Source organism: Bos indicus x Bos taurus, chromosome 4 (genome assembly GCF_003369695.1).
Source record: "Bos indicus x Bos taurus breed Angus x Brahman F1 hybrid chromosome 4, Bos_hybrid_MaternalHap_v2.0, whole genome shotgun sequence".
Classification (NCBI taxonomy): Eukaryota; Metazoa; Chordata; class Mammalia; order Artiodactyla; family Bovidae; genus Bos; species Bos indicus x Bos taurus.
The window spans coordinates 100,558,432-100,570,918 of record NC_040079.1 but is presented as its reverse complement, the minus strand read 5'-3'; the positions used below and the strand labels follow the sequence as shown (position 1 = coordinate 100,570,918).

The 12,487-nt window shown below is 33.7% G+C and overlaps 1 protein-coding gene across 13 annotated transcripts in view; it reads left to right on the top strand.

The window, feature by feature from the left end:
• The window catches only part of PHF14 (PHD finger protein 14), a 239,355-nt gene that overhangs the window by 87,292 nt on the left and 139,576 nt on the right, over positions 1–12,487 (top strand). For 12 of the 13 annotated variants that reach the window (XR_003510849.1, XR_003510848.1, XR_003510846.1 and 9 more), the window contains exons 15-16: positions 7,432–7,482; positions 7,601–7,722. Coding sequence is in view for 7 of the 13 variants with exons in the window: in XM_027540052.1 (XP_027395853.1) it covers positions 7,432–7,482; positions 7,601–7,722 (173 nt within the window). In the remaining 6 variants the exon portion in view is untranslated. Of the gene's footprint in view, positions 1–7,431; positions 7,483–7,600; positions 7,723–10,195; positions 11,294–12,487 lie in introns of those variants that run through there. The other variant, XM_027540057.1, reaches the window with a different exon arrangement.

The following is a 12,487-nucleotide window of genomic DNA, read 5'->3' as shown; positions in this document are numbered from 1 at the left end:
AAGGGACTTGTAGGGACTATCTTTCCATACTCTTATACACAATGTATCATCTTCTACTCTCTTTGAAGTTGTCAGATCTTTTTTTCTGTCTCATACATTTTTATATTGTTTTATGTATCTCCTTTTTTGGAAAGATAAATGCAGTAAAATGTCAAAGTACTTTTTAGCAGCTTTGACTGAAGCCATATTTTTTTCAGAATTCACCTTTTCTTATAGATCATTATTCTAGAAATAGACTTAAACACGTTATTAATCTGTTTTCCATTTTACTTCACAAATCAGTAGTCTAAGTGGTGAGCTTCATTTGAAAGATAATCAAATATCTGAGAGTTTGCTTTCGTTTGATTTTAAAATAGTTTTACACATACACATATGTTTTACATCTGTGGTATAGTCTGTTTAACAGAGAAACTTTTAAAATCTGGAATGTGTTTTCATACATACAATTTTTAGATGCTAGTTTAGTAGAAATAATAGAAGCATTGGATTCAGCCCTATTGAAATGACTAAAGGCAACTAGGCATTCATTGCCCAAGTCTTAATTTATTTGTTATCTTTATGCTAATCAGATCAGATCAGATCAGTCGCTCAGTCCTGTCTCTTTGCGACCCCATGAATTGCAGCACGCCAGGCCTCCCTGTCCATCACCAACTCCCGGAGTTCACTCAGACTCACGTCCATCGAGTCAGTGATGCCATCCAGCCATCTCATCCTCTGTCATCCCCTTCTCCTCTTGCCCCCAGTCCCTCCCAGCATCAGAGTCTTTTCCAATGAGTCAACTCTTCACATGAGGTGGCCAGAGTACTGGAGTTTCAGCTTCAGCATCATTCCTTCCAAAGAAATCCCAGGGCTGATCTCCTTCAGAATGGACTGGTTGGATCTCCTTGCAGTCCAAGGGACTCGCAAGAGTCTTCTCCAACACCACAGTTCAAAAGCATCAATTCTTCAGCGCTCAGCCTTCTTCACAGTCCAACTCTCACATCCATACATGACCACAGGAAAAACCATAGCCTTGACTAGACGGACCTTTGTTGGCAAAGTAATGTCTCTGCTTTTGAATATGCTATCTAGGTTGGTCATAACTTTCCTTCCAAGGAGTAAGCGTCTTTTAATTTCATGGCTGCATCACCATCTGCAGTGATTTTGGAGCCCCCAAAAATAAAGTGTTTATTTTTTCCCACTGTTTTTCCCACTGTTTCCCCATCTATTTCCCATGAAGTGATGGGACCAGATGCCATGATCTCCGTTTTGTGAATGTTGAGCTTTAAGCCAACTTTTTCACTCTCCACTTTCACTTTCATCAAGAGGCTTTTGAGTTCCTCTTCACTTTCTGCCATAAGGGTGGTGTCATCTGCATATCTGAGGTTATTGATATATCTCCCGGCAATCTTGATTCCAGCTTGTGTTTCTTCCAGTCCAGTTTTTCTCATGATGTACTCTGCATATAAGTTAAATAAACAGGGTGACAATATACAGCCTTGACGTACTCCTTTTCCTATTTGGAACCAGTCTGTTGTTCCATGTCCAGTTCTAACCGTTGCTTCCTGACCTGCATACAGATTTCTCAAGAGGCAGATCAGGTGGTCTGGTATTCCCATCTCTTTCAGAATTTTCCACAGTTTATTGTGATCCCCACAGTCAAGGGCTTTGGCATAGTCAATAAAGCAGAAATAGATGTTTTTCATTTTGATTAATTAATATAGTTCTGGGAAGAAAGGATTTTGTATGGGGGGCTTTAGATATCAGAGTTATTTTTGAGTTTATTATCAGACCCAAGGGGACCTCTGAAGTACTAAAGAGATAATAACAACTTGTGTGTCTATCATAGATCCTTAGAAGAAACCTAGGCAAAAAATTTTTTGGCGAACTAAACCATGCTTGACTCACTTGGAAGAGAGCCACGGTGGGTGTCCTTCAGTCAACTAATCTTATTCAGAAGCCACGGGCTGCTGCTGTGCTTTTGCCTTTTGGAAAGGCATCATTTTTGTTTATTTCCAGGTGTATGAAATAAAGAGAACAAGGTCTAGGCAGAGCTTCAGGATTTTCCTTATTTTGAATCTGCCATTACCTATGAGAAGGGTGTTACAGAAACATTTGTCATGTAAAATGTAGCTTTTATTTTACCTTTTTAGGCTTGTGGTTATTTTAATTTATAGTGTTAAGTGAAACAGGTCACGATATTCTTATTATTTTTCACCTGTTTTCCAAACCCAGTTAATATAAATTAGGTAAAAATAAACTCTAGTCAGTTGACAAGAAGGGAAAACACTCATTTTTGGTGATCACCATTCCATCTGTTGTATGCCTGTAGCCAACAGAAACAGATGGTGCTTTGTTCACACATTGTTTATGTATATAACGTTTTTCTTTTGAATATTTTATGAGTTTTAATATATGATTGTTTTTAATGTATTTTTTAATTGGAAAACAAATACTTATTTTTAAGGAAAAAAAAATATATGCTGTATATATATTTCATTGAAGCATTTTGAACAGCTGCAAGACAGCCCTGACATTTATTCCTCAGCATAAATCTGAAGCTGTTTTAGCCTGACAGAGGTTTTCAAGGTTTAATTGTCCTAATTAACATTGAATTTTGAATTTTGTTAATAAATAGCATTTTATCTTTTTATATATAAATTACATAGGAAGGCATTCTTCGTTTTGTCTAAACACTTGTGGCTTCTTTATTGTCATTTGTCATCAAAAAGGTGTGTCAGACTTAGAGAAATCAGTGTGCAAATGACTATGTGAAATCCATCTTAATGATATCAAAGATGTTGAGACACTGTCTTTTAGTTTTAAATTTAGTTCATTTGTGAAATGAATCATTCTAACCTTGGGAAAATAATCATACATCTGACTTAATTATAAATTAAAATAACCCAGAATTAAAATTTGTTAAGTTTATTAGTCTAAACAAGTGAAGTTATTGAAATATTTATTTATTTCAGATGGATGTGCTTTTAAAATGATGCCTATAGTTACAAGTGTTTTATTCTTTCCTAACTTAGATACATTGTCTCTAATATTATGCCACTCTTTGTGGGTGTTTTTATCACCTCCTGTTTTCAAGTAAATGTGTCAAAGACAGGTAGAGCCAGGTGATCTAAGCAGCTCAGATTGTCAGTTTTCCCTGAGCAAATAAAGTTCTTAAAAAAATTACAAAGAAAAAAATAGGAATGTGTTAAGATTTGGAATGATTTTCAGACTTCCATTTACTTTTAAGAGTGTAATAATTGAAAAGGAACCTCAATTTGGAAATAAAGTTTCAATCATTTGGAATGTCTAGATAATATATTTGTTCTAAGTTCTAAAGCACCTTCTTAAATATTTTTTTTTCCTTTTTCCGTGCACTATGTCCTCCCTTCTGCTTTATCTTGTTTCTAAAGTAGTGTCAGGCTCAATGTATACCATGAAATGACCACCTGGTTATGAATACTTATGTACATCTAAGATGGGGCAAGATCTTTGATTATTGAAACTTGTTGGATGAGGCAACCTTTTTTCTTTTCCTGTCATTTCTCCTTCTTTTTAACTCCCCTTATGTTTTTGATTCACTAGAGATACCATGTTTAACATATTTTGTCTGTTTTGTTTGTAGACTGGTGTGAATTGCAACAGTTGCTGGCACTTCATTAAAACTAGGGGGCAAAAACCCACTACTCTCAGTATTTTCTTGGTTTAGGGACTTGATATTGTGACGCATTCTGTTTGGATTAAATCCTCTTATTCTTACTTTTTGGAAATGCTAGTTTATATCATATTTGCTAAAGAAGCTTGCTCTAAATCACTTTGGTAATGGATCATGTCAGTCATTGTATGTATAGGGTACCAAATTGAGTAGAATATAGAGTCAGCTTGAGGTATTGGTCTCCACTCCTTTGGGTAGACTTGTCTCCTTTGTCTCATTTACTTTTTTCAAAATGTAAGAACTTTTCATTTAGACATAAGAGTGTTACAGTTTATTTAACTATCAAGGGAGAATAAGACATTTGCTTTCTTTTGATAGTTTTACTCATCTCTATGTGGAATTAAATTATTAATCTTGGATTTATCATGCAAGAAAAATCACTGAATTGAGAGTTGTGAGACCTAGGTTTGAAGTTCACCTTCGGTCAGTTATCAGCTGTGTGATCACAGCTGATCAAGTTACTTCCATGACCTGCTTTCTCAGAACTCTAAGATGCTATAATTTCATGTTGCTAGTAACAACCTTGTTTTTCTGGCTAGAAATTGTTTATGTTGGTTTCTTGTATTTAGTTATTTAAAATTACTGCAGGAATACGTAAATGATTACCTTCTTGTAATATGTGCACTTAAGTTAAAATCACTTAGATAATTATAAATGTTTAGTCATTTAAAAATACTACTTTCATAAAATATAAAACAATTTATAAACGTAGAGATACGTAACTGTAGTTATGAGATAGGATCAGTGTGACATTATTTATACTTTATGATGGTAATTGCAGTATGGGTGATAGCTTACAGTGAATGACGTCGGACTTGTTATCTCCAAAGAAGATTTAGCTTCAGGACCAGGGACCAGGCTTGATCACTCAATAGCTTTTGTGTAGCAGAGTTTTATTAAAGTATAAAAAGTGAGAGAAAGTTTCTGACATAGACATCAGAAGGGGGAAGGATAGTGCCAGAAACTCACTAGTCTTATCAAGGCCTTATATACTTTTACTAGACCTGCTCCCACAACATACATCTTAAATTAACAAGATTAGAACTAACACTAGAAAGGTCTTAACAGACCCACTCCCACAATATATGTCTTAAGATAACAAGATTAGTCAGAATGTTCTTGTTAAGGAGAAACTTGGCCTTCAGCAAGATAGATTGTTATGTTGACTAAGACAAAGCTATGTAGGAAAAAAACCTTTGTCCTTTTCTCCTGCTTGAGAGCCCTGGACCCCTTTCTCTTTGAGGGCTCTGGACCCCTTCCTCCTTGAGGGCCCTGGACTCCTTACCAACCTACCTAAAGATTAGCTCTTCCATGGGTATATAAAACTTCCAATTGATGGAATCAAACCAGAGGTTTGAAAGTTTGAAGTATTAATCAGAAATGGTAAAAATTATATATTTTTAAAAGAACTGAGAATATGAACTTGGAGCATTGACATGTATACTTTAAAAATTAATTCAGTGAGTAGATGATTCAAAAACTAGATGACTTAACAAAAGATGGGTTGAATGAAGAGAAATATAGAGATGTGTGAAGGCCGTTTGAACATTCTTTAGATGTTCAGAGAAGGCAATGGCACCCCACTCCAGTATTCTTTCCTGGAAAATCCTATGGACGGAGGAGCCTGGTAGGTTGCAGTCCATGGGATCGTGAAGAGTTAGACACGATTGAACGACTTCACTTTCACTTTTCACTTTCATGCATTGGAGAAGGAAATGGCAACCCACTCCAGTGTTTTTGCCTGGGGAATCCCAGGGACGGCCGAGCCTGGTGGGCTGCCGTCTATGGGGTCGCACAGAGTCAGACTTGACTGAAGCGACTTAGCAGTAGCAGCAGAACTAAAATAAGTAATTTGAATATTTTTCCTTTAACAGTGGTTATTAATTTTGATCACCTTATTGAAATGGCTGTATGCATAATTTTTGCAAATTGAAAATAGATTATTAGAGAAGGGAACAATAACTTACCCTTTTTGTCAGTGTTATCATTTGTATTATCTGGTGTATTCATTTGTAGTTTCAATCCAAATACTTATTTTGTTTAAACAAATTTATTGAATTTCTATGTAATATGCATTATATTAAGTTTAATTGGGTCTGAAAAGATGAATATGACATAGTCCTTACCAGTTTTGGGAGAAATTGTGTAGGGGGGCAGAATTTGAAGCATAAAAGGAAGGAATGTCATAGAGGGGAAAGATGACTATACAAAGAGCTAGCCAAAAGGTTTTAATTAGGACTTGGGTAAGTGTTGTCAGTATTAAAGGCTGTTTTCAAACTTTAATGTGTATATGACTTACTTGAGGATCTTGTGAAAAGACAAATTCTAATTCAGTATGTTGTTGTGGGCATGAGATTCTTCATTTCTAACTGCCAGTGGATGCCAGTGCTTATGAACCATGATTCATATTTTGAGAAGCAAGGCATAGTACTAATTCTTCGGAATTAAAAATAGATGTATGTGTGCTCAGTCACTCAGTCATGTCTGGTGTGGACTGCATTTGAAACCTTTCCCTGGGTACAGTCTTACTTTTTCTTCCTAATTTCTTCTATAGTATAATCAAAATATACTGATTGAGAGTGTAAGTGTAAATGAATATGTTGTCTTTAAATTTACGTATTTTGAATGACTGATTATTTAACTCTTGGTCATCTGTTGTTGTTCAGTTGCTCAGGTGTGTCTGATGACTTTGTGACCCCATGGACTGCAGCTGGCCAGGCTTCCCTGTCATTTACTGTGTCCCTGAGTTTGCTCAAACTCATACCCATTGAGTTGATGATACCATTCAACCATCTCATCCTCTGTTGCCCCCTTCTCCTCGAGAAGCAGATTAAACAGGATGTGGGTTCTAAATAACAAGTGACTTAGTACTGTGGCAAATTGAAATGACAGTAATTTAGAATTGTTTGGTCCCTACTGTAACTTGAGAATAATGTTCCTTGATCTCAGCAGTCAGACGAAGCAAGTTTTGAAAGTGGTGCCTCCTTTCTCTTCATTCTCTCTTAAGAACAGTGATCTTCACGTGAGAATTATAGATCTCCAGAGTCTGTGCTACATGGGTCGAGATTTTTAACATATGGACTGCAAATACTGTTGTACTTGTATTACTTTAAAACATACAAATGTTGTCTTTCACATGGTAAATGTGTTCTGAAATACAGGATATAAGTTTCAAGAGTTTTAAGTAAATAAGCTCAAGCCACCTGTACCATGTTTTAGTTCATTTTATTTTAACCAGGATTGGGGGACATCTGAGCCCTTTGCCTCCCTTGTTGCATAGCTGTTAAAAGTTGATTCTTGTTACTCTGACGTGTTTGTGCAGCACACAAACACACACACACACACACAGAGGCATGCAGTAGATGTATTGTGAGTCCAGGGTTAGCTCTAGCAGTCATACTTGATAAGTTATGAAAGTTTAAATGTTCTTCATAAATCATCATAGTATGACATCTGTGGTGTTCATAAATCTTCAAGCTAATTTTGTAGCTTATTTTTCTTATCAGATATCTGTTATTTAAAAGTAAAGCACTGTTACTATAGGCTGTACTTAATTTGTCATGTTTTTATTTTCTGATATAAATTGTAACAAAGTGTAATAGAGCAGTACTGCATTAATTAGAAATGCTGCTAACTTTCCAAGTGCTTAACCTAAGCAGTAAAAATTTATTTTTACTGTTAATTAAATATTGGATATTTTTGTGGATTTTTCTTTCTTTCTTTCTTTCTTTTTTTAGAGAACCAGAGGACGAAAACGAAGCTTCATTCCTGAGGAAGAAAAACATGAGGTTGGAATAAGTTAAGCATATTTTGCATAGTCTAAACTTTGAGAAACTTCCTTGCTTAAAATTATTTCTGTTTTCCTCGTATCCTGATTTTATATTTTGTTTCTTCCTTGTATGACAGGAAAGAGTTCCTAGAGAGAGAAGACAGAGGCAGTCTGTGTTACAAAAGAAGCCCAAGGCTGAAGATTTACGAACTGAATGTGCAACTTGCAAGGGAACTGGAGACAATGAAAATCTTGTCAGGTAAGCTGGATGCTGAGACTTTAGGGGATTAAGGTTCCATCCTAATCATTTTCTCATTGCAGATAAAATGGGGGGAAAAATCACAGTATAGGACCTTTCTTAAAATCTTGAGTGAAAAAGTACTTCAGAAACAAATTTCATCCAATGTGCTACACATGGTTATTCTCTGGATTTAGATATAGTTAAGAGTGATAATCTGGATTTTGAACAAGAGAATTAATTTTCCCTTGACATGAGAAGTTGACTGTGTCCTATAGATAGAGGCCACAAAAATAATTTGATCTAAACTCTTTGCGCTAAGGTTATTATGTTTTATCTCATAAAGCAATAAAATTACTGAGTTTTGTTAGCATATAAAAGTTGATAAGTTTTTTAGCAGTAATGTTGACACGAGCTTTGTTAGTACTTTATCATTTTTCAAAAAAAATGTGTTAAATGCTTCTCTCTTATGAAATAAAGAAAGGTGAAAAGATGGCCTAGTTAGACATTTTTTGTTTTCTGTTTTGTTTTCTTGTTTCTTTGTTTTGTTTTGTTACTTTTTTTTTTTTTTAAATCAGACATAATTCTAATCAGGAATCTCAGGTGATATGGCATAGTGGCTATTCCTGAGGGTCCAGAGACTGCTAATTTTAGCCATTTGCTGCCTCTCTTGCTGAGATGATGAAATTGCGCAAAGCTTTTAGTGAGATGAAGCAGTGGGTGGGTGAGAAAAAGGAGACCTTATCTAAAAAGAGGTATCCTCTTTCAAAGGACAGTGACACAAAGAATTTTTTAGTATGTTATGGGAACACTTTCTGGTTTCCTTCAAAAATTGTCTTTTGATAAACCCCTGACTAACTCATGGCATAGAAATTAAATGATTCAAAAATTATTAATGTGTATTAATACCTTTATAAGATTTTAAATATTTGCTTCCAAAATGATGTCATTTGTTTGTCATTAGAAGTATAATTTGCTTTTTTAAATTTCTTAAATTAGAGGCATGTGGTTTTAAATTTCACGACTTTATGCCGTCACTGAGGTAGAAAAAGAAAAAGTATAAATTCCAGTGAAGAAATACAGTGCTTCAGCAGACTTGAAAAAGTCTGTAATATTAAACAACTGTTTTTTGAAATAGTTTATGTAGAATATCATGAGAGCTTTCCTGGAGATTAAGCTTATTTAAGTTTGGGGTAAATTAGTTCTAGTATCAGAAGAGACCCATGAGTAATTCTCATCACAACATGATCTTCTGTTTTATATAAAAAAAGAAATCCCAAGCATAAGCATAACATACTGGAATGCATAAAACAACAAATAAATAAAAGAACAAACATAAAAGCACTCTTACATAATGAACAAAAATTCAGTCTAGAATTGAGAGTGGCATTGTGGGGCATGATCATTTTGAAGCAGTAGTTAAGAGAGCTGGTTATTTTTTTTATAACTATTAAAATCTATGTAAATATCTACCTCCTATTTATTTTCTTAAAATAGTAGGCTGATGCAGGACTTCTTGTATAGACTCTACATGTTTTTGTCAGGTGTTTATTTTAAATTATTTGGTGATACATTTGAAAAAAAAGAACCTAAGAAGTAAATACAATTTTCATCTTAAAAACCACTTTATAACAAGAGTGTCTCCAGGACATTGTTTTATAGTTGTCTTAAAAAAGAAAAAATAGGTATCACCTTTCTTTGGTTCTTGATAAACATTTTTATCTATTAGCCTTTCCTCTCATTTATTTAATCAGTTCCTATTATAAAATTTTCATCCTCACTTGCATTATTATAACATTCCAGTGTCGGATTTTTGTGAAAGTCTTCTGAAGGTAAAGATATTTTTGTTACTCGAGAAATGATGGATATACAAATCTTCCTCCCTAGTTTTGCCTTGTTAACAAGATAATATCAGATTTTCTGCAAAGATTTTAGAGGTAATGAAGAGGGAATTAAATGTTTTATAAACATTATATATTAATAATGTTCTGAGAACAAAATAAGCTGGATATAAAGCCTCACCATAAAATGTTTTATAGTTATGATGTGATTGTTCTTTAAAAATACATATATATTTTATCTACATTTTATACACACACACACACACACATTTAGTTTAAACACATTGCTCTTGGGTTAAAGAAGAATTTTATGTAGAATTTCATGTGTTTCAAGAGGTATGCTTATAAGCCAATATCTACCATTTCCCCTAAGATCTCTTTTATTTTGTAATGGTACCATTATTGTTTGCAAACCCCTCTCCCCAAAACCCACACTTTTATGATTAAGTTGCATCTTAAATATTATGTACACATGCTATTTTTTTAACTTTACTTTTAAGACATTTTAATTAACCTTTTTTTCCCTGAAGATATATTTCAGTGCTTGATCATAATACTTATTATATATGTTTATTAAGTCTTCTTATAAAATCAAACTTCTTGGGTCATAATTTAATTATTAATATTATATTGAATATACTGTATTTTCTCAGGTTCCTCTGAACTAATGTACATGACTCACTGGAATCGGCTGTTTAGCAGCTTTGATTTTGAAACCACACTTCTCTATGTAATTCAGGCTATATAAAAAATTCTTATGATGTTCCTGGCTTTTTCAATTATTTGTAAATATGTATATGTTAATTTACATGTATTTTTTTTTAATATCATGAGAAAGTTGCATTCAATTTGTCAGTTACCTGTAATAGTAGGTTCCAAATGTGATTTTCTGTTTTGCCTTTTAAGTTTTCTCAGGTCTTTGACAAGTAATTTAGAATTTCTTTGTCTTGGTTTTTTCCTCTCTTGTACATGATCACAATCATGCTTTATAAGCTTTATGAGTTATTCTGTATAAGATAGTAGGGAAGTGGTATTATTAATACTTAGTAATTCAAAGAATACATGTATGTGTGCTCTGAAATAAGGGTTCTAGTTGGTAAATATGTTACATTAATAATACTAACGCATATTTTTTTACCTTTTAGAGAGTGTGCTTGTCCTGTTTTTGTATATGATTATTCTTGCAATAAGGGAGACAAAAAATTTGAATTTGTTGAAACATGGTCCCTAAAATGATTTGACCAACTGTTTCTTCTAAACATGGGAAATATGAAAGTTATCAGTGTCTTAAGGATGAAAAATGGGTTTACATTATTATATTGATTAAAAAAAATAGTTCTTTTTTGCCATCTACTTTTTAAACTTAATTAAAATTTAACTGGAAAGTTTCCTATTGAAAATATATTTCTCTGTGTTATTTAGTGCAGTTAAATGCTAAAGGGCAAATTGAAACTGTCTTCAAATTATGAGGTCTTTGGGGATATTTATCTTTTTGCTCTGAATGTTCCTTGTTGGAGGTACTTTTGAGCTCTTAGTGATATCTTACTTGGTTTTGCTTCCTCAGTTCCTGGGACATTTAATTCTCAGTAAATGCGTGGCAAATGAGTGACTTTGCCATATGAGGAGTGACCGATTATTCTTTGCTGAATTAATTTAAAAACATTTAGTATTCTAATTTGTTCCTAGAACAAATTGTTCACTCAGTATATGATAAAATGTTTAAAAGACTTAATAAAGGAGGATTACTTTCATGTCGCTAAAGAGCAGTGGTTTTTTTCTGTGCTTTAGGTAAAGGACTAGGAATCACAAATTTGAAATGTTAGTTGATATATTAATGTAAAAGTAGAAATAAAGTGATTATTCTTCTTGAACATATTTTATTTTCAAAAGATAGATTTTAGAGGTAGGTTGGCTTTTGTTCTCTACACATCTTTATCAAACTATCAAGTTAGGAATAAGACCAAAATTTTAGGCTTCAAATTTTAAACTCAGTGGGACACATTTTATTGCTTAATGGGAGATAGGAGAGAGGAAAAAGGTCTCCTAAAACTAAGATCCTTAAAATCCATTAGTCCTCTTAAATAACATCTTTAGTTTTATCTTGTATTGTGGCCATTACTTAGAAGCATTGAGGGTAGGAAGTGAACTGTGCAGGTGTTTTATTTTTATAGCTAAGTCTATACCATTAACTGTTTACTATATGCTCTTCCTTATTTGAGTATATGGCAAATTATATAGGTATTGAACCATTTTGGTTACAAGGTTAGGATGTTTATTTGGTCTGTTAACACTGTTATTAGCACTTTTATTTATTTGGCATTTTAAACATCTAGCTTCTGAGTGCCATCCTCAAAACAATTTGATGTCATCATAAGTTACTAGGAACACAAACACAAATTCATATTTATCAATTATTTCAAATATTGGTCTCTGTGATAATTCAGATTTTTCAATTTATAATTACCTTTCCTGTTTTAGCTTGTTGGAGGTTTATAGATTGCCTGGGTCATAGTAAAGGGTGTTTTATTCCCCAGAGATTCGGTTAGACTAAGAGCAGATCTTATTTATAACTCTATGTTCACAGAATGTAAGATCACTTTAAATACTAATAGATTGTTTTAAAGTACTTAAAAAAAATAAAACTAAGTTTCATTTCTCTTAAGAATAATTGATTACATTTGATAGATTGCCTAAAATATTTCATACTTTTCATGGGGTTCTCAAGGCAAGAATGCTGAAGTGGTTTGCCATTCCCTTCTGCAGTGGACCACATTTTGTTAGAACTCCCCACCACGACCTGTCTGTCTTGGGTGGCCCTACATGGCCTGGCTCATAGTTTCATTGAGTTAGACAAGGCTGTGGTCCATGTGATTAGATTGGTTAGTTTTCTGTGATTGTGGTTTTCAGTCTGTCTGCCCTCAATAAGGATAAGAGGCTTATGGAAG